At 40.9% G+C, this 20,000-nt stretch overlaps 4 protein-coding genes across 4 annotated transcripts; all 4 read right to left on the bottom strand.

Annotated features, from left to right (window-relative positions):
- Positions 1-9,883: 9,883 nt before the first annotated feature.
- Positions 9,884-10,711, bottom strand: LOC137988606 (uncharacterized). Its single transcript, XM_068834592.1, has one exon. The coding sequence runs from the start codon at positions 10,709-10,711 to the stop codon at positions 9,884-9,886; it is 828 nt and encodes a 275-aa protein (XP_068690693.1).
- Positions 10,712-11,441: 730 nt separating this feature from the next.
- LOC137988607 (uncharacterized) lies at positions 11,442-11,876 on the bottom strand. The gene has a single exon (XM_068834594.1). It carries the CDS (start codon positions 11,874-11,876, stop codon positions 11,442-11,444), a length of 435 nt encoding a protein of 144 aa, XP_068690695.1.
- Positions 11,877-11,995: 119 nt separating this feature from the next.
- Positions 11,996-12,880, bottom strand: LOC137988608 (uncharacterized). The gene has a single exon (XM_068834595.1). It carries the CDS (start codon positions 12,878-12,880, stop codon positions 11,996-11,998), a length of 885 nt encoding a protein of 294 aa, XP_068690696.1.
- A 2,146-nt stretch (positions 12,881-15,026) lies between these two features.
- LOC137988609 (uncharacterized) lies at positions 15,027-16,409 on the bottom strand. The gene is made up of 2 exons (XM_068834596.1): positions 15,392-16,409; positions 15,027-15,091 (listed from the first exon to the last, which is right to left on the bottom strand). The coding sequence occupies exons 1-2, from the start codon at positions 16,407-16,409 to the stop codon at positions 15,027-15,029; spliced, it is 1,083 nt and encodes a 360-aa protein (XP_068690697.1).
- Between the last annotated feature and the right edge of the window lie 3,591 nt (positions 16,410-20,000).

Below are 20,000 nucleotides of genomic sequence, written 5' to 3' on the forward strand. Positions count from 1 at the left end.
TAAATACCTCATACCTTCTCACTAGCACCTATTGTAAATATCTCACATCTTCTCACTAGCACCTATCGCACAGCACGCACAACCACCGCACATTTATATAAATTAGGCAGTTATTCAAATAAAGATCAGTTTTTCATAACGCAAACTGAGTAAACAACATGGTGGCAGCGTTGCTGGTTGATCATTTCTCAACGGATATTTGGATTTAGTGATCTACTTGTAAAGTTTTCTCGGGTTCAAACCAAGATGACTTCGAACACACCGTTTCCAGAATTCAAAACAACAGGAGATGGAAAGCACGACCTTGAAACCTACATCGAGGATTTGATAGATTACTGCATAATGCAAAATTGGTATGATACATCGAAAGAAACCGACGAAGCCAAGTGGGAAAGCGGAGTCAGCAGTTAAGATTGCAAAAAACATTTGAAGAAGTCTCGAAAAGAGGATCCTTTTCTGTCTCTCTTAGCATACAGAAACACCCCTCAGCAGGGTTACAACTACTCCCCAGCACAACGTCTCATGTCAAGAAGACTCAAGGATATCATCCCTACAGCGCAACATCAACTCACCCCACAGACAGCGTCCCCATGTCTAGTGCATGGTGACATCGCAGAAAAAAGACTAAGATCAATGACTCAGTACAACAAGAGGGTTTCGCAGCCTCTTAGAGAGTTCTCCAAGGGAGAAAAAGTGTTTGTGAAACCGAGGCCTGGAAATAAGTGAAGTCATTGGAAGGACTGGACCAAGGTCTTGCACTGTAAACACCACATCGGGACCAGTTCGAGGGAATCACACACAGATTAGAGAGGCAAAGGCTGAACAAAAGGAAAAACTCGAGGGAGGAGATGAGCGCTTGGAAACTGTATCCTTGCCTGAAAGTGAGCTTACAGAAACGGATCAACCAGTGGAGCAGGAACCTACACCCCAAAGAGATCAAGAGCCTATTTCTACGTTACGCCGTTCAATGAGACAGCGAAGACCTCCCACAAGAGCCTATTTCTATGTTACGCCGTTCAATGAGACAGCGACGAACCTCCCACAAGATTCAGGGACTTTATTATGGACTAAAAAAAAAAACACTACCGCCGCACATTTATATAAATTAGGCAGTTATTCAAATAAAGATCAGTTCTTCATAACGCAAACTGAGTAAACAACAATTTTTGTTCTGTTCTAAAATGAAGACAGAGGATGTAAATATTATCAGTCAAACGGAAAATGTTGTGAAAGAGATTACTGTGCATGTAATTTTAGTTTTAGTTGTTGATTAAAATTGTTTCTTTTTATCGTCTGCAAGGCTTGTTTATTTACTGCTGTCAGCTCAGAGGTGTTTGATTTGTACTTTATGCACAAGCATAGCTATTTCCTTGTACATTATATTGCTTTCTGGGCTTGTCTAAATCTATATATTCTTAAATGCTATTTGGTTCTTTTTGTTTGATTTTAGCCACGTCCCCTTTTTAAGGACGGTGCCTACTAATTAAAGATCTTTTTTCCCCGGTGTGTGATTATGCAGGAAATGTAGATCTTAACAAGCGTTATTGAAATCCAAAAAGAAAATTGGGAGTAACCACGCATTTTTCAAAGATAATTGATGAAAACATTTGTAAAAAGCTTTAAAATACAAAGCAATGTATGGCGTTCTTTCTCAAATTGAAACTTAATTATCTCTCCAAAATGCACGGTTACCCCCAATTTTCTTTTTGGATACCAAGGACACTTACTAAGATCTACTTTCTCCGGATAGTTTGAAACCGCACTTCAAATTTAAAATTCAGTAAAATTGCTCCATTTGTCGAATTTCAGAAAGTTTTTCGGTAATTAGATCGAAGAGAGCAAAAATGCAAAGAAGATTTTATATTTGCACACGATAATCCCACTAAAAACCATATAATTTCACTCAGATACATCCTTTTCAAATTTTGAAGTCATTATTTGCACAGAAACATTCCAATTATGCATTGAAATAGAAGGAAAAACCTATTAAAGGCAACTGCATCAAACCGGAAGTGGAACGGTATTCACTTCCGGTTTCATTATTTCGCAATAATTATACATGCTATGGGATTATCTCTCATAAAGGCGATGCCTTTAGCTCATGAACTAACTGTAATGGCTCGCTGGGCTTAAGAACGACTGTCTAAAGTGGTACAGTTTACGAAAATGGTGTGAATTGTGACATGCAAAAAAGTCGTCATATATACATATGTGGTGAGACTGCAAATTTATATGCAGAGGTTACATGTACAACTGCAGATAAATTAAATACGTTGTATCTGAAAGAAACGAAATGACGTGAATTGAACTGTTTAACAACTTCTTCGAGGGACATCGTTTACAGTGCCTCTACTCTGTATTTCACTGAGAAGGACTGATGTGTAATGCTTAAATTCATATGTTCACTGCTCACATTTGCTGAAAATGTGCTTTTTTCATCAGCACAATCTAAGGTTCTTCGTCGCTTTCACTGTCCTCAGACACATAGTTGTGAAGATTGTCACATGTCTTGCCGCACTGGCATAATTCTGTACAGGGTACGCCATTTCTTTTGCGTCTTAATGACCCTACGGGCCCTTGGGATAAACGAGTAGAAATATAAAATTTTCTTTGTATTTTGCTTTCTTTGCTCTAATTACCAAAAAGCTCCCTGAAATTTGATAAATGGGGCAATTTTATTCATTTTTGAATTTAAAATGCCTATGAGTGGCAAAGATACAGAAATAATTAGTTTCCAAAGAGATATGAGCCTAACACAGTTAAAATAGCAAAAATGCAGCGTAATGAGATTTTAGTGCAAGGGCGTATGGGTTGTTTAGGCCAGGTTACCAAGGTCTTTGGACACTTTTTCCATGTGTTAACAAACAGATTCTTAATCAGCAGGCTCTAAGCTTTCAAATGATACCAAGAACAGCTTGCCACCCATGGGTGCAGCCAAATTGGTAAAATCCTGGTTTGGCCACTAGACTTTTGGTAGTCACCAATCCATCAACGAGTGAGTCCCAAACCCATTCAATTAGTCCCATATCGAAGTTTAAAGTCCAGTGTGATATTAAATTAAAGGCCATAAGCCATTCGTTTCTCGTTTAGTGCTGTGTGCCTCTTTCGTCATGCCATTATTCTCTTTATGTTCTGTGCGTACTTTGCAGTACATGTAGTTTTCCTTTTCTCCGTACACCAGCCATGAAAAGACTTGAAGCCATGGATTGAAAAAAAATCTTGGTTTTGTATGGCTTGATGAATCGGAAGCACTTTTATTTTCAGTAGGCTTATCTGTACTCATCCCGTTTGATGAATCTTGTACAACTTCGACGTTTGGTGAATCTTGGGCGCCTTCTGTGTTTGGTATGCATTTTGGGAAGTTTCCGCGTTCGTTGATCGAGAGAAAAGCAAAAAACTAAGCTTTCGTTGTCCCTCAAAGGATTTCATTTTCTTTGTCGGAGGCATCTCGCACTTATTCTTTGTAAAAGCAAACGATCCAGGACCATGTGCTACGAACATAAAAACGAGTCGCAAAAATGTTGTTTTTTCGAAGGTACCCGCTGTTCAATTTAGTGTACATGTCAGGGATTCTACGCTTTTGCTCGATGTGTTAACCAGTCTTCCACTCATTTAATAAAAGAGTATCAATCTTTTTTTGAATTGTGGAGAAAAAGCAGTGACAGACATGATAGCCCTGGGAGAGAAATATATGTTTGTGTCTTTTCCGACATTTTATGCATCGGAGACGCAGGACGCGCAGGTAGGTGGATCACTGTTCTTAATAACGTCATACCTCTCGTGCGCAAAGAGTATCGCGCACCTCGTGATTTTCATTGTAGTCTGAGCCATTCTAAGCATAGTGAAGCGGATATCCAAAGACTACCTCGTGGTTTTCACTGTGGTGTAGTAAAGTTAAGGAAAGCGCTGACACTTAGTGCGCTTTACATTTGACAGAACTGACCAGCCAGACCGGGCATTAGGAAGGACTAACTCTTACAACTCCTTCAAATTAACACTCTTTGAGGATGATTTACACTCCTCCAGAAGAATGCGAGGGATTATCATGCAAGGGTTCCTTCAAATTGTTGCTTTTTTTTTTTGTTGCAAACTAACGGGTCTGGCCGGTCAGTTCTGACAAAAAGGAAAGCGCCCTAAGTTGGCCTGACTTGTCGAACTATAAGGCCTCATGACCTTTGTTACTTTTAGCCACATCACGTTTTTTATAACTCGTAAAAAAGGTGATGAAAGTGTTTTGTTTATGCTGTAGCGCATACCCTAGAATTATACTCTGCGGTTTTCGAAAATGTCGGACAACACTGACATCGCTGTGCGCGATGTACATTATATTATTGGTTGTGTGGCTCTTTTTTTATGAGAAGGAAAAAGCCAAAAGTATTTTGAGTGGAAGGCGAAATTTCTTTCAAAAAAGAGCATTAGGGACTGGGCCCAGACGTTTGGCGCAGGAGTCTGTTAGTGCTCTGTCACACAAGAAACTGCGATGGCAAGAGTTAGAAGGCTGCTTTCCTATCTCTACCACAGAGAGGTGCAACCATGGAATTCGGTCTCTAGTCCAGGCATTTTATCGCCAAAAGTCGGTCAACCTGCCACTAATTGCAAAAGAAGGATTTTTAACGGTCTTTGGTCCAGGGACATGTCCTCTATAACATATCTAAAGTCCCCGAAAATCCGATTGGGGGAAGTTGACAAAAAACAACTTTTTTAGAGCCCTATATTGCTCAGCATGCAAACGAGGTTGCATTTACTATCTGTTGTGAGCTACCGTTGTTTTGCTTGACTTTAAAGCCACGTGCAGCATAGGCTAGCAAAGATTGAGAAAATTAATTGTGTTATCTTCCTAGTTAAGTGCATTTATATACCCATTAAATAGAAGAATTATTCTTTATAAGTAAGTGAAACCTTTAGAGATGTCGTCGATGGATGGCTATCTGAGTGAATTATGTAGCGAAGAACACGGTCTTCCACAAGCGATGTTAGGACGCAAAAAGGACAATTTTACACTAAAAGACCTAACAGTAATGTCATGTTCCAAGATTATGTAATTCAGGAAAATATAATTTGACGTGAGTAGAGACGTCCAAAATGAATTTCATCTTGGTGAAAAACCTGTTTTTCACTCATTGCTTCGCGCTTTACATTGTAATATTCTTTTTTGTCCTAACTCATTAGTAAATTCATCTTTTTCCCCTCATAATTTAAAGCAAAATGTCCAGGAATTGGGGAAATTTTTCCCAAAAACCGAAGGAAATGTTTTGACCCAGTTATGATCTAACAGAGAAAGTGTGTGTCCTGCAAATCTTGCGCTTTAGTTCAATTTGCAAAACTAAAAAGTCTAGAGTAATCCCTTCCAATAAAGTGAAGGAATTTTGTTTATATTTAAACTTTGAGTTTGGATAGTAAAAAGAAAAATACGCGATTGAAGACATCCCAACCATACCAAAAAGAAAGTTTTTCTAATGACTCAACAAGCCTCAGCTATGACAGACCTCCGTACCGACCACCAGGATGTCTAGCAAGTCTTCACGTAGCAAGAAGAAGTGATCGATTTTGGGCCGGATTATCGATAGACCTATGTAGTCGTCGAACAGGTTCTATTGAGAAGCGAGAAAACCAGTGGAGGCTTGACAAGAGGGAGGGGCCTAACGGACTAGCAACGTCTTATCTGGCTGTTATCTATGCCTGCATTTATGCATGTGCCGAAACAAAGAACATCATGCAAAAGCTGACAGGAGTTAATTTTATTCTGGAGAACAGAACAAAGATATGTCTAAACAAGAGAAATGAAGGAAGCAAAGACCATCCTCAGTGCTCTGGCTACTCACAACCCTAAGGAACATCATGAATGGTGTAAACGCTGATAGTAATGTCAATGCTGACACAGCCAAGAGCGTCGGGGAGAAGATGCTAGCGTCAGTGAAGGGAACGTTAACCATAGATAACTCATTCAAACGAAGTGCCCAGACAGTCACTATAGCATCCAAGTCCTCCGTAAAGATTGAGTACAAGTACAAGTTGACTCTCAACTTGTATTTCAGAAATTATTTCAGGACGAGCTCTGCACATATCCCACAGCTCTTTTCGACTACCCATTTATGTTAAGGCAGCCACCAAAGCCATCATTAGCAGATGCACTATACAGTACGTGCTGGACGGAGGTTCTCTTCTCCATCGAGTCCCATGGCCCAGAGGTGACGCCGCAGATGGTGACGCCGACCTACTTGTAATCAAAACCGCTGTAGAGTCTGCCATAAAGAATTCCATGGTTCTAGTTGGGGATGGCACAGATTTGCCAGTCCTTCTGTGTTATCATGCTTCCGAAGGTTGATGTGGCCTCTTTTTTTGACCTGAGACAAAGGCAAACTCGAGATGTGCCCGTGTCTGGCATATGAACAAAGTGAAAGAACAGCCCGGGTAAGGAAGTTTGCAGAAATTTCCTTTTCCTTCACACCGTCACTGGATGCGACACAGAACATCGCGCCTGTATGGAGCTGGAAAGGCAACAGCCCTGAAGAAACTTCAGAATGTACCTTACTTCAAAGAGCACGCTAACGTTGGTCTTCATCTCTCATTCTGCTGTTTCTGGCGTTGTCACTGCACGTGAAAAACCACTTGTATCATGTTTCGGAGGTAAACCAGGAGTAGGTTAACTCTATCAGATATCAGCGTTACTTCGAAAAACTTGCCCCAAACAGCAGCAGTGGCCCGATTTCACAGCCTACGCGTCTGCTTGCAGGTAAAGCAGTGGTAGGAGAAGTTGCAGGCATGTCAATGGAAGACTGGGGGTGGAAACTCCCTAATTATCAAGTATTTCCTGTTACAGCAGACTTGCCGCCTGCCCCAGAATCTCTTCTCTAGTTAATCAGATGCAACTGTTTGTCTGACTGTAGCAATATAATGGAGGTGCAACAAATTTGTCGCAAGAATGGTACGCAGTGTTCCCCAGTCTGTGGTCAATGCAAAGGTCTTTGTGCACAAATTCTTTGAACACTGTAGACTAGGAAAGTGAACATTTGGAAGACAAGCATTTTTATAAATACATTGTATATGTAGCATGTGTAGAATTGAACAAAGAGGTAGCTTTGTTGTGATGGTATAGGCCTTTTCTTGTCGTGAGTCTTAAGCATTTATGTCTTGTAATGTTTCGGCAAAATAAGATTTCACCGCTGGCTCTAAATAAACCTTAATAATTCACTAAGTTAAATATATTTTGTGGAAAGGTCTTTCACGATTAAAGCCGTAAAATCATTGTTCTTAAGGGTAGATTCTTAGTTTTGGCGAAATGGCTCGAATTATACCAATAAAAAACGCTAAACTGCAACTTCCGGTTGACAGCCTCGTTTTCGTGCTATAGGACAAAGAGACTTATTTTATGGGTGGGGTTTGGAGGCGTTCCCATGCTTGGATCTTTAGGGACTTTTAGTACGTTCATGCATAGGATATTCCTAACTGGTCAATGACGAGAAAGCTTCTTTTGCAATTAGTTACAGTTTCGACCACAAAATGCCTGGACTACTCCCTTGTGCTAGCTAAACCCACCTCCTCCGAGGCAAATGAGGGGGACGAGGCGGGAGATGAAGACGACGAAGAAAGCGTTCTTGAGTACGATTCGTCTGGCAGCGAGGAAGATTCAGAAGAACAGTGACTTGATAATGACAACGACGAATCTGACAATGATGTTGGTGACAATACAATACAATGCAATACAATATTTGTTTATTTCCACCAATCGCAGATCTCTCTGAATTACTGGTAGGGTCAGACAATGCACTCACAAATGTATAAATGTGGTATAAGCAATATAGTAGAAATCGAATACGCATAATTACGCACAATTAATATGCGACGCATATTTAACTGACACGAATTCTGAGAACCGGTCAGTTCGGCCAAGTAACACATGGCATGATGATCCTGACCTCAGCGAATACGGACATTCCATTTCTGGACCCCAAGGCCAACTTCATTCTCGGAATGGTTTCCCGGTTCGGAAAAACCATTCGCTCCAATTGCAATAACAGAATTTTATCCTATGTTATTGCTCTGATTTATTTCGACTAAAAACACTTGCATTTATTTTATTAACTGGAGAGTTAGTATCACTTATACGGAAAACGTGAAACTGCAGTGATGACCACTTGACCGTTTTCCCCACCTTTCGTAACGCGTGCTTTTTGCAGTTGCGGAAAAGTGTTTTCAGGCTAATTTGGAATGTTAAGATCGGGATCGGCATTGGCCGATAAAAACGTTCAGGATTTCGGGATGAAGGGAACATTTTGATCATGAAGGTGGGATTGAAGAAGCTTTTGGGGACCCTCATAAATTAATACTACGTTACTTAGTTTTGGAGTAGTTTAATACACATTGCGTTTCATTTTTTCATTTCTAGACAACTTGATAACAATGAAATAACTCAACTCCCAGAAAGTGTTTTCTCAGAACTCAAAAGTTTACGTCAACTGTAAGTATATTAACCCAAATATAACGAGAAAAATTTCTTGAGATATGCGCCTGGTTATTCCCCAAAGAGTTCATTGATTTCGTTAATTAGTGACTCACAGAGCTGTTTCAAATTTCAGAACCAACCGATAACCCTTTTAGGTCTAGATTTAAATTGAATTGGGAACTTAACCTTCTAATATTAAGACTAAATGTTACACCACTACATCTTAGTTGTTGTTTTTGTAAAACCTCTTATCTGATCTTAGGCAGCTTCCCTTTCTTTAAATGAAGGAGCCCATTTAAAAAAATCAATCTGATTGCTACTGACACACATTACTTTTCAAGTTGAGGAAATGACAATATCTTGAATAAATTCGTATTATTAGTTTGATGACTCGAAAAAATTCTAATCAAACTTCAACTTACAGGTAAGTCTTGTTTAATTGTTTTAATTTTGTTTTCATTTAAAGATATCTTGGTAAGAATGAAATAACTCAACTCCCGGAAAACGTTTTCTCAGGACTCATTAATCTAGAAAGACTGTAAGTATATTGCCCCAAATACACATTCAAAATATGATACAGCTATGCGCCTCTCCACTCAACAAATAATTGTATGACTCAGTTACAAAGTGTTGGGAATTGCCTCCAAGATTGAACCACCAACACACTCACACGGTATCCTGATTTCTTTTACTTTATTGATCACCGAAAAAAGAGATCTCTCACCCTTGAAGATTACTAAGTCTCATTCTATTTATCCTCGTGTTCTAATGTCTCTTTTATCACTGTCAATCATTGGTTTGGGTTTCACTTAAAAGGTTCCAAAGTTCAAGGCTATCAGATTCCCACATGTTGTCTGTCATGCGACTGCACTTAACATTTTCTCAAATCACATTGTTTATAATCAAAACAAAGCTAAAAATTGCGTTAACTACAACAAAAGCAACAAATAATAATACTCCGCACAATTTCCGACATCCTCCCCCGATATGTCTACATTTAGAAGACATATGTTAAACTTGTATCTTTTCAGTAGTAAATTTAATTTAAACTTTGATGCTCAAACTCCGCATAGAATTATTCCGAATTTTCACAATTACTCAAGGTTCAATCGGCATGTTCATCATTTGCTATATCATGCATTCGCACACTCGCTGCGACTGCTGCATCATGGGCGGGTCTGAATTCTGGAACGTTTGGGTTCAGCTGGTCCTGGGAAGTCAAAGGCGTCCGATCGCACATTAGTTCCAGGGGATAGAGGTGGTTTACTGGTCTCTCGATATGGCCACCTCCGGCTCGCAGTTTGGCTCCTCGAATTACTCCATCCCGGCCAGAGTACAGCGCCTCAATTATTCCCAGCGGCCACTTCCCTCTACTTCTATCTTCCGAATGAATGATGACGACGTCACCAACTGCCAAAGTGATCCCTTTCCTGTCATGTTTCAAGTTATGTCGCTCTCGAAGTCCTCTGAGGTACTCTTTGTTCCACATTTCCACGTGTCGTCTTTACACCTTTTGAGATACTTGGCCTGTTTACGTAGATCACGAAGCTCGCGATGTGGTTCCCTCTCTGGCAGCACGGTGGTACCAATAAACTGCATTCTGTTGGGCGTGATCAATGGTAGTTGAACGTCATCCTCCACGTAATCTAAGGGGCGGTTGTTGAAAGTCACCTCAACGTGTAGAAGTACGTCTTCAAGTTCATTACAGCTAAGGCGACCACTTCCAATGGTTTTGTTTAGAGCCCGCTTCATCAAGCCAACCAACCGTTCAAACGGACCGCCCCACCATGGGGCGCGGTTCAAATTGAATTGCCACTTGATGTTTTCAGTCGACAGGTAATGTTGAGCCCGTTCATCTTTCTGGACTTGCTGTAACCAGCTTGCTGTGGCGATGAATGTTTTGGCGTTATCCGAGTAGATTTTCTCCGGCCTCCCTTTTCTAGCTACTAGGCGTTTCAGATTTCTCAGAAATTCACTCGCCTCCATGCTCTTGCTGAGTTCCAAGTAGAGGGCTGGCGTGAGGCTGCATGCGTAGAGGATTATGTATGCCTTCCCTTCTTTCTTCTGAGTGACACGGTACTTGATGGGTCCAGCAAAGTCTACTCCTACTACTTGAAAAGGGCGACTCCCTTCGGTTCTATCAAGAGGGAGGTTTCCAGGTGGTGGCCTTTCAGTGGCTTTGACTTGGAAGCGACGACATCCCTTTATCACCCTTTTTGCTAGACGTCTGAGCCTGGGAACCCAATAATGCTCTCCGATGCGCGCCATTGTGAGGCCAACTCCCCCACGCAAGGTGCGCCTGTATGCGTCTTCTACCAGTTTTACGGTGTAGGGATGCGTGTCTGGCAGATAGACTGGGTAATGTCCCTGAATTCGACCTCGACACTCGAAAATGCCTTCATCATTCTCTTCCAAACCCAGCCTTTGCTTATCTTCTGTCACCTTTTCGTCCAGACTCCGTTGAGCACGCTTGGTCCAAAACAGGTGTTGTCTTTGTACTTCGTCGGTCGTCAGAGGTCCCGTCAGTCTCTTTTCTCTTTTCAAACGTGAGTTTCCTGCAAATCTCGCAATCCAAGCGACAACCCACGACGTCTTGGTTAGGCTAAACGTTCCTAGCAGATCATCTAGGCAGTCGGTTGCTGCAGTGAAGCCAGGTGAGCAAATATTCCCTTGATGACTTTCGCCTCTGCTTGGCTCTCAGTTTTTGACTTGTCAGAATGTCTGCAGGCCATTTATCTTTGTCTTTAAGCCAACTCGGCCGTTGCTTCCAAAACTTGTTGTCATCGACTGCCCTTCCTCGACTTTCCAAGTCTGCTGGATTATCCTTGGTGGTTACATGGCGCTAAGTGATTTTTGTGTATGCCATTGTATTTTCTTCACTCTGTATTCTACGAACTGCTTGTACTCGCCGCCCCCTTTAACCCAATGAAGAGCCACTGAGCTGTCCAGCCATCCATAATTCTGTTTCACGGGAAAACCTACAAGCGCGTTCCCCACATTAGTAATAAGGTTCGCTGCCATGTGCGTAGACACAAGCTCCAACTGCTTGCTTCGCAAGTCGGGCTTCAGCAGTCACCAATCCCTGGTTCACATCTGATGGCTGTCTCACAACTGCATGTACTGTTGCACACACTCCATTCTTACTTGAATCTCCGAAGGCATGAAGCTCTATTTCTTCTATCTGCTCTTGCGCACTGCAGGTTAAGGCCCTTGCTACCATGACCTCAGCTGGTAACCCTGTATTCCATCGTGTCCGCTGGCTCGCTAGCTGTTGGGGTAGCCGTGCATCCCAGGCGAATTTCGCGTTGCAGGCATCTCTGTAGATGAACTTTCCTTGGACAGTTAAGGGCGCCACAAGACCAAGGGGATCGTAGATCCTTGCTAGATTACGCAACAAAGCTCTTTTGGACGCGGTTTCATTGTCTCGAGGCATGACTATCCCCATCTGATCTTTGTCCCGTTTGTCCCATAGGAGTCCAAGGAGACTCCCGTTCTTTCTCTAGGGGAACGAAGCTGCTGTTTAGCAAACGTACTCCCGTCTCCAACCTGGCCTTAAGGTTCTTCTAATTCGGCGACATTCGAGTGCCACTTGTGTAAATAGAACTTGGCGTCCGCGAAGATTGAAATAGCTCCCTCTTTAAGTTCCCTCGCTTCTCGCAAAGTTGGTTTCCAGCTGATTAAGTCATCGACGTACAGGCGTTTACGCAGTTCAGCAACCAGTTCTGGCATGCGTCTTTCCCAGGTTTCCAGATGGCACTCAATCACTTCCCCAAGGAGAAAGGGAGATGGCACAAGACCAAACAGCGCCGGTGTAAATCTCAACACTTCTATTTCAAAACGTTGGCTGGTCTGCCAATGAAACCTGATAGCATCTCTCTCTTCTTTCTTGACTGGCTTATGTGGTATGTAAAATTCCTTGCCTTGCGGTGGATCACTTGCGACCTCTACTATTCCCTCGGACGTCTGGTCTTCAATAATCTCTGCATAGCTCCCGGTCACACCCAAGCGTTGAAGTTTGTTCTGGAGGTTGCTTAGTCTTTGTAAACTCACTGTTTTATTGTTCGGTAATGGTGGATGGTTACCCTTCCACGGCAGCGACATTTCATACCAGCCTTCTGGGTGCCGGACCAACTGCTCTCGAAACTCTGCGTAGACTGCGCGCTGATCATGTTCTGGGGTGTCCTCAAACCCTAAGACATCCATTAGGCATAGCTCTTCATAATCAACATGACTTGTTTGGGTCAGTAGCATATTTGTGTGGTCAATCTCAGTTCCCGGTGACATAATAGTCCACCCCAGCTTAGTCTTCTCAGCGACTGCTTTCCCAGGAAGCCCAACGCGAGGCCTCTCGGACGTCTTGCAATTGATCGCTGCGTAATCACTAGCACCTAATATCACATACACTGGGAGATGTGGTTTTGGGTCATGATCCGTCATCTCTACTTCCTTTAAATGAGCGTACGAATCGATAATCTTCTGATAGTAAGGGTTATTGATCCTCAGCAATTCTCCTCTTTCAACTCTGGTAACATCCACGCTTAAATTAGTCCCTCACTACCTTCAATCGAGCGTACTTTGATGGTGGAGAGTTCCTCATTCACGTGTAGTCGCTCCAAGCATCATTTCTGTTCGACGAACCTCTTTGGCACAAGAGCGCTTGGGAGTTTATCCAGTAGTGCAGCTGATGCATACGAACTCCCAGCTAAAGTATCGAGAAGTGCACGGCAAAGTACTCCCTCCACGCTTACTTTTACAACAGGATAAACAACGCGCCCAACAACGCGCCCATTTTTCCTGGTAGCGGTCAACAATTGGTCTCCTTGCACACAAATCGACGTATGATGTTTCTGTTAACACTTTCGGAAACGCATTTTACTCTTGCAGTCGGTCGCATGGTGTTTCCGCCCGGTGCATTTAAAGCACATTCGTTTCTGCGCTAGCATCCCCTTCCTCGCGTCTACCGTGGATATGTTACAGGTTGAAATAAAATTCAGGTACATTTAATTTCAACCTAGGTTGATTTTTTTCAACCTAGGTTATTATGAACTGTCTAAAAAAGGGTTTTCTCCTTTTTTGGGGATGTAATTAAAAAAAATGGGGCCTGGATTTTTAGGGGGGATAAAAAAGAAAACGGCTTCCTCCACCTTTTCCTTACCTTCCGTCCTTCCTCCACTTACTGTCTCTCTCTTACCTTCCCCCCTTAAGTAGTAAGGACTACTTACTACCAACATTCCATACCGCTCCAAGGATTCGAACCCTCGCACCACTAGATATACGAGATCTCTTCTCCTTCGTAAGAACCGATAAGCCATCAAATCAGCAACTGAAATCGTTTAGATGTTTTTTCTACCAATGAGTTTAAGCTATTTCCAAGCCTTCACGACAACCACCATTTCGCACATGCGTAAATGACATAAAATAAGACTTAGAAAAATTTCAGCTCATCCACAAAGCTAAAAGGCCGCCGATGGAACTTCGTGATTAAGTTAAAGGGTGGCAAAATTTATGTGAAGAAGAATGAAAACCGGCCCTCTGATTCTCCAGTGCAACGGAAGCAAAGATTGTTTGAAAGAGCTGGGATCTTCATTCTGAAGGACAAATAGTCAAATATTGTGCTAATTAAGTTTATTTACGTCGCTATGCAAAATACACCAGGAACAAGGCATCATTTCTAGTCATGATATAACAAACCGATTTTCGCCGCAAACACAGCGTTCCCACTGTGAAAAAAAGATGGTGGCATGGGAAAACAGAACTACAAAAGATAACCTTTGTAGTTTAATCAAAGGAAAGAACTCGTCTTCGAACCACTGGTGTCGTCATCTTGGAGAAACTGCTTGTAAAAAAACATAACCATTCACAGAACAATTGCCAAAATGCTGTATGAAGTGGTTTTCGGAATGTCTGGGAGAAAAGATATAAAAAAGCCACAAATAATAATTTGAAAAAGTGGATGAACCAGACATTGAAGGAGAGCAGTGTCTGACACTTGCAGACTAAATCTGAAACCACAGTTATTGAAAGCCAACCGCTCAAAAATGGGTCCCGAGACTTAAATTACTGTTTATGAGCACTATTTGAAATGGGTGCTTAGACTTAAATACTGCTTATCAGCGCTATTTTTACAGTTATCATACACCATTTTGCAGTTATCATACACCAGAGAGGGAAGAAGAAAAAGAAGAAGTTCAAACTTCAGGATTATATAGCGCTGAAAATTAATAGAACGGAAATGGAAACGCCCCTTCATCCAAATGTGCTACTTGCCTTAATTGTAGAACTTGGAGGGGGATTTGTCAAAATAATCACAAAATTTGGATTTATCACTACAAACACACTCAGCAAAATTTAAAAAAAGAATTAAAATTCAAAAGAAATAACACTTACAAGAGCCTGCAAAATGTCTTCTGATCAATAAATGACAAAACCCTTTTTCCGGACCTTTTAAAGTTTTGTTTTTACTTGCTTTTGATTATTACGAATTCCATATGAGCAAATTAAACGATATAGCAAATAACTAAGCAAATTAAAAATCAACAATAAATCACGTATGTTTCGGTTCTTTTATTCCTTAGAAGATAATTTAATATTGTTTCCCCCTGCCCTCTAAAGGAGATTCATCAATGAACAATGTCCTTCTAAAAAGCCCTAAGAAAAAAAAACAGAATTGGTTATCAGGTACAGTATGCCTAACCCCAACCTTAATGCTAACCATTTAAAATCAGTGCTTAGACTTAATAACAACCAGAGGCGTTTTTACAGACTGACTCATGAAAAACGTACGTTAACCATATTCCCTTCCTTCCAGCACCGATTTACTTACCAATATACACGTACTTGCGAACAACTGATTAAATTTTTGTTCATGTTTCGTACTTTCAATTTCAACACAGGTTAAAATTAAATTTAACTGGATTGAAATCATTTCAACCTGAATTTCAAATTTACCTCTAACAGATACGCGCGAGCAATCCCGCGAGACGTGACTGGTGTCTTGACAATAAACACACTGGCGCTGGATTTTGTTGTCTGCATAGTACAGGCGAAATTTGTTGTTAGGGCGCTTAGGAGGTATAGTCTTGTGTGGGACGGTACTATCTTCAGTCGCTGGATTTACGTCTCTCCATTCTTTTAGGGCTTGTGTTAGCCGAGGTAAATCCCAGTCCTGCCAGTTTTCTTGTCCTCTAACCAGATCAGCTTTGATTTCTTTCAGTTTATCCAGCACACTTGTCATTCCGTTTACTCTCTCGATTTTCCCAAGGGTTTCCAGCGACTGGACGTTGAACAGTAACGTTTTGTAGAAATCATTCACTTGCTTAGGTTCGGCGTTTGTCACAGTGGGGAGCTCAAGAATGTTGTTTACGTGGGTGTTGATAATTTCGCTGATTTTGCCATACTCTTCTTTGATTATGTTTTTTGCTCTTTCATAACCTTCTATGGTCAGCGGTAATCCGTCAATGTCTGCCCTGACCTTGGGATCCAGTAGCTCTTTCAAATAGGCGAATTTTGTAACAGGCGGCGAATCCGTTTTATCGATCTCAACTTCGAATTTGTTGATGAACGGCAGCCAATTCTCGTACGATCCGTCGAACCTTGTAATAGTAAGCTTCGGCAGTTTTGCAGATACGATTTTCTTCGCGTTTTGTTCCTGCTGACTGCCTTCTGCGGCCTTTTGGAACTTCAGCTGCTGATCCAACAACTCACTTTCTTGACTCATCGGCTCCTCGTGTTTGGCCTTTGTGAGCGCATTTTCCTTTTTATCGGATTCCATCTTGTCCGCCAGATGCTTTTCTTCTTCCATTTTTTCCACCAGCTGTCTTAGCGTTAAGGCCCTTTCGTCTGCTTCTTTAAGAAATCCCTCAAACTCCTTCGTCCAAGTATTGACCTCCTCCTCTGATTCACCTTCTGTGAATTTCCGCTCGACAATAGATTCTTTCACGGTGTGAACAGCTTGCAGTTTTGACATCAATAGCGCCCGGTGCCTAGCTATCGCTTCTGTGTTTTTTGAACCGATTACCTCTTCGTTTTTGCCCAGAGAAAACTTGAGAGACTGCAACTTCCCGTTAAAATCTTTGATTATAATTCGTCCATGACAGTTGTCTTCTGTTTAGGCACAATCTTCGGCTTTGTAAATCTCGGAGAATTCCTTTATCACTTCGCAATGATCCTTGCGTTGCTCTTGCTTTAGCCTAATCCCAGTATATGTGTGTCCCGCTGGAGGTGCCACTTGTGTTGGAAATTATCTCCAAGATTGAACCACCAAGACACTCACACGGTATCCTGAAAAAAGAGATCTCTCACCCTTGAAGATTACTAAGTATCATTCTATGTATTCTCGTGTTCTAATGTCTCTTTCATCACTGTCAATCATTGGTTTGGGTTTCAACTAAAAGGTTCCAAAGCTCAAGGCTATCAGATTCCCACGCGTTGTCTGTCACGTGACTGCACTTAACATTTTCTCAAATCACATTGTTTATAATCAAAACAAAGCTAAAAATTGCGTTAACTAAAACAAAAGTAACAAATAATAACAATATATATTCCGCACAATTTCCGACAAAAGTGACTTGCACAGCTGAGATTAATAAAATCTTTACAGTAATTAACCCTTTCATTTGTAAAATCAAACTGCATTTGGACCTTACCCTTCTAAGATTAATACTAAATCACCGGTTATTCCAGTCTGTCATTTTTTTTCTTTTTGTAAAACCTTTTATTCCATCTTACTGACACACATTAAGTTTCGAGTCGACGAAATGACAATGTCTCGAGCGAACTTGTAATTAAAATGATATAAACAAGGTACGTAAATTGTTTCATAGTTCTGAAAGCCCTTCACTTTTGTGATGTTTCAAGGTGTAGACATGTAGGCAAAACACGATTCCTATTGGTCAAGATAGGAAATTCAAAGACCTCAGAGCTTTGCTCTAACGAGTACATCTTTCAAAAACCTCCCTTTTCTATATGAAATAAGGGGAGGGTTTTTTTAAAGATTTTTCTTAGTAAGGGCTGGTTTTGCATAAGATGCCATTTGTTCAACAACAACATTTATTTATACCAACAGGAAACAAGAAAGTAATACATTGATTTTTGAAACTGAAAAATAAGGTATTAGCTGCCTATAACAACCATAAGGGCTAAGAAAATTAGGCAGCTATCTATGAAATACAATTAGGAAAGATTACGGTCATTTATATTAGGTAAAGTAAAAGTAACCTAAGAATAGAGATATAAATAAATCATAGTTAGTAGAGCAATAAATACATGACAAGGTTACAAGCTGACATTACACCAGGGCAAAAACAAAAACAAAAAAAATACAATAGTATTTACAACATAAGAATAGTGACAAGCAATAGTAAGAAAAAGAAACAACAGTATATCAATATAATTGAATGAGTTCTCTTTTTAAGGTTTTCTTAAAAGATGATCTGTGCAGAGATTTAGTTTCTTCACTTAATGAGTTCCAAATTTTTTTTACCTTGAAATTTAATACTGAATTTGCCATAATTTGTCCTTATTGGAGGAAGGGTATAGGAAGACCTGGAAGCAAGCCTTGTGTTCATAAGAATATGTTTGAGATTATGCACTGATGGGCGATATTATATTCTGTAACAAACGGCAAAATGTTTTTGCCCCGTCCTAGGTCAAAACTCAGGTTACAATGAATGCAATCCACTGACAAAAATACAACATAAACGCCCTTGTGTTTCAGAGGGTAAAGAGAACATCATTGCCGACATACTAGAACCCAACGCGGATTTTATAGAATCCGCTCCTGCTAAATAAAATTAACCTAAGACCTTCAAAAGAAACTTTACCAAGGATCGAACAATCTACAACCCCATTGGCTAATTTAAATTCTCGACCCGCTCTCTGGGTACTTAAACGGTAACAAAGCTTATTTCCAGCGGAATGAGAACAACCTTCACAACCATTCCTCAAAACCTTATTACAGTAGCAAATGACGAGATTCACTGAAAGAATCTAAACTGCAGTCTTGCTTGAGAAATACTATGGAGGTTAACTGCTTTATAAAAGAGGACGGGCTCCTTATTGAAAAAGGTACAACCACTGATCCTGAAGACTCATTTTTAGAGTTAGAAGATGGAATCCAGAGCGGGAAGATCCAACGTCCAAACCAAAAGAGCGCCATTACAACTGACGAAGCAACGAGGAGCATCGATGGAGAAAGCGGCCCCGCCAAGAAACTGCCGAGAGCATCAATGAGAAAATCAGACAGTCCGAAGAGTCAATCTCTAAGCTGAGAACTCGCTCCGAAGAAGGAGCTTGTCCAAAAACTCTGCGTTACAACGCAAGGGCGAATATTACACCCGATAATGATTTCAAAAGACACATTGCCTTTATAAGAAAAGAGGCTCAGCAATAATACGTCGACGCTGTCATTAAGTTTCACTACCAGAGAATAGAGCGAAACAAAATAAAACTTAAGAGGATCAAACAGCTTCAATCAAGAAAAAGCTCTGATCTAGAGATTAGGCACATTCTATCAAACATGCCAAGAAAATTGAAAATACCCAAAAGAGAATGAACGAACTCAAACAAATGATGTTAGATCTTGAGAAAAACGAGAATAAAGAAAGTGAATCTTATCCCAATGTGTCTGTAATGTCTACAGATCACTTTGAAAGGGAAAAGACTCCTACTAAAAGCGCTATCTGCACTATCAAACGTCACGAAAGGAGAAAAAAGCTTAGGCGCGATATTTATCAGAAAAAGCAGGAAACAAAGAAGCGATGCGTAAAAAAACTTTCAAATTTTGAACTGACACTAGCTCAAATTAACCAACTATCAAGGGGGCTCAAATTTATCCCTACTCCCGTGAGAAACGAGAGTCACAAAGGAGCTCAACTTCTGAACGATTTCAAAGCGTTCGCTAGACGAATGCACCTACAATATATCTTTTATGGCCAGGATAAAGAGCCACATTCCTTCCACGTGAAATCAAATTGGGAGCCACCGGTTCAACCATCGGTCGCCCTTGAATCATATCTAGACGAGGTCAAAACTGAACTAGCAGAGGTCAAAATCTCTAAACTGAAAAGCAACTTGCCTAACAATCAACGCCAAGCACTTGAAGAGCTTAGGCAGAACAATAACATCAATGTTAAAAAGGCAGATAAGGGAACCATAACTGTCATCATGAATAAACAAGACAAAATACGAGAGGGTCAGATTCCCTTAGATAAGAAAGAAAACTACAAGCCACTTACATTACCTGTGGCATTACAAACCTTTCAAAAAGCTAAATAAATCATCATTGCTCTCCACCACGGAGACCACATTGGTGACCTGACCAAAAAATGCATGTGGTTATCCCTGACACCAAACCGGCCACAAATTCCTGTTTTTTACACTGTAACAGACTCACTAACCTAACCCGGTTGGGAGACCCATCATATCAGGCTGCGAAGGCCCTACTGAACGAATCTGATCATTTGTTGATCACATACTTCAGCCTATCACTAGAATGCAAAACTCATACCTCACAGATATCACAGATTTCTTAAATTTTACAGAGAAAACTAAATTCGCA

Source organism: Montipora foliosa, unplaced genomic scaffold, assembly GCF_036669935.1.
Source record: "Montipora foliosa isolate CH-2021 unplaced genomic scaffold, ASM3666993v2 scaffold_423, whole genome shotgun sequence".
Taxonomy (NCBI): domain Eukaryota; kingdom Metazoa; phylum Cnidaria; class Anthozoa; order Scleractinia; family Acroporidae; genus Montipora; species Montipora foliosa.

Excerpts from the sequence above, each read along its gene's own strand:
- LOC137988606 (XM_068834592.1), bottom strand. The coding sequence starts at position 10,711 with ATGGCGCGCATCGGAGAGCATTATTGGGTTCCCAGGCTCAGACGTCTA.
- LOC137988607 (XM_068834594.1), bottom strand. The coding sequence starts at position 11,876 with ATGCCTCGAGACAATGAAACCGCGTCCAAAAGAGCTTTGTTGCGTAAT.
- LOC137988608 (XM_068834595.1), bottom strand. The coding sequence starts at position 12,880 with ATGACGGATCATGACCCAAAACCACATCTCCCAGTGTATGTGATATTA.
- LOC137988609 (XM_068834596.1), bottom strand. The coding sequence starts at position 16,409 with ATGTCAAAACTGCAAGCTGTTCACACCGTGAAAGAATCTATTGTCGAG. Across the intron at positions 15,092-15,391 it reads CTCGCGCGTATCTGTTAGAG|GGCTTTTTAGAAGGACATTG; the intron begins GTAAATTTGAAA and ends TTTTTTTCTTAG.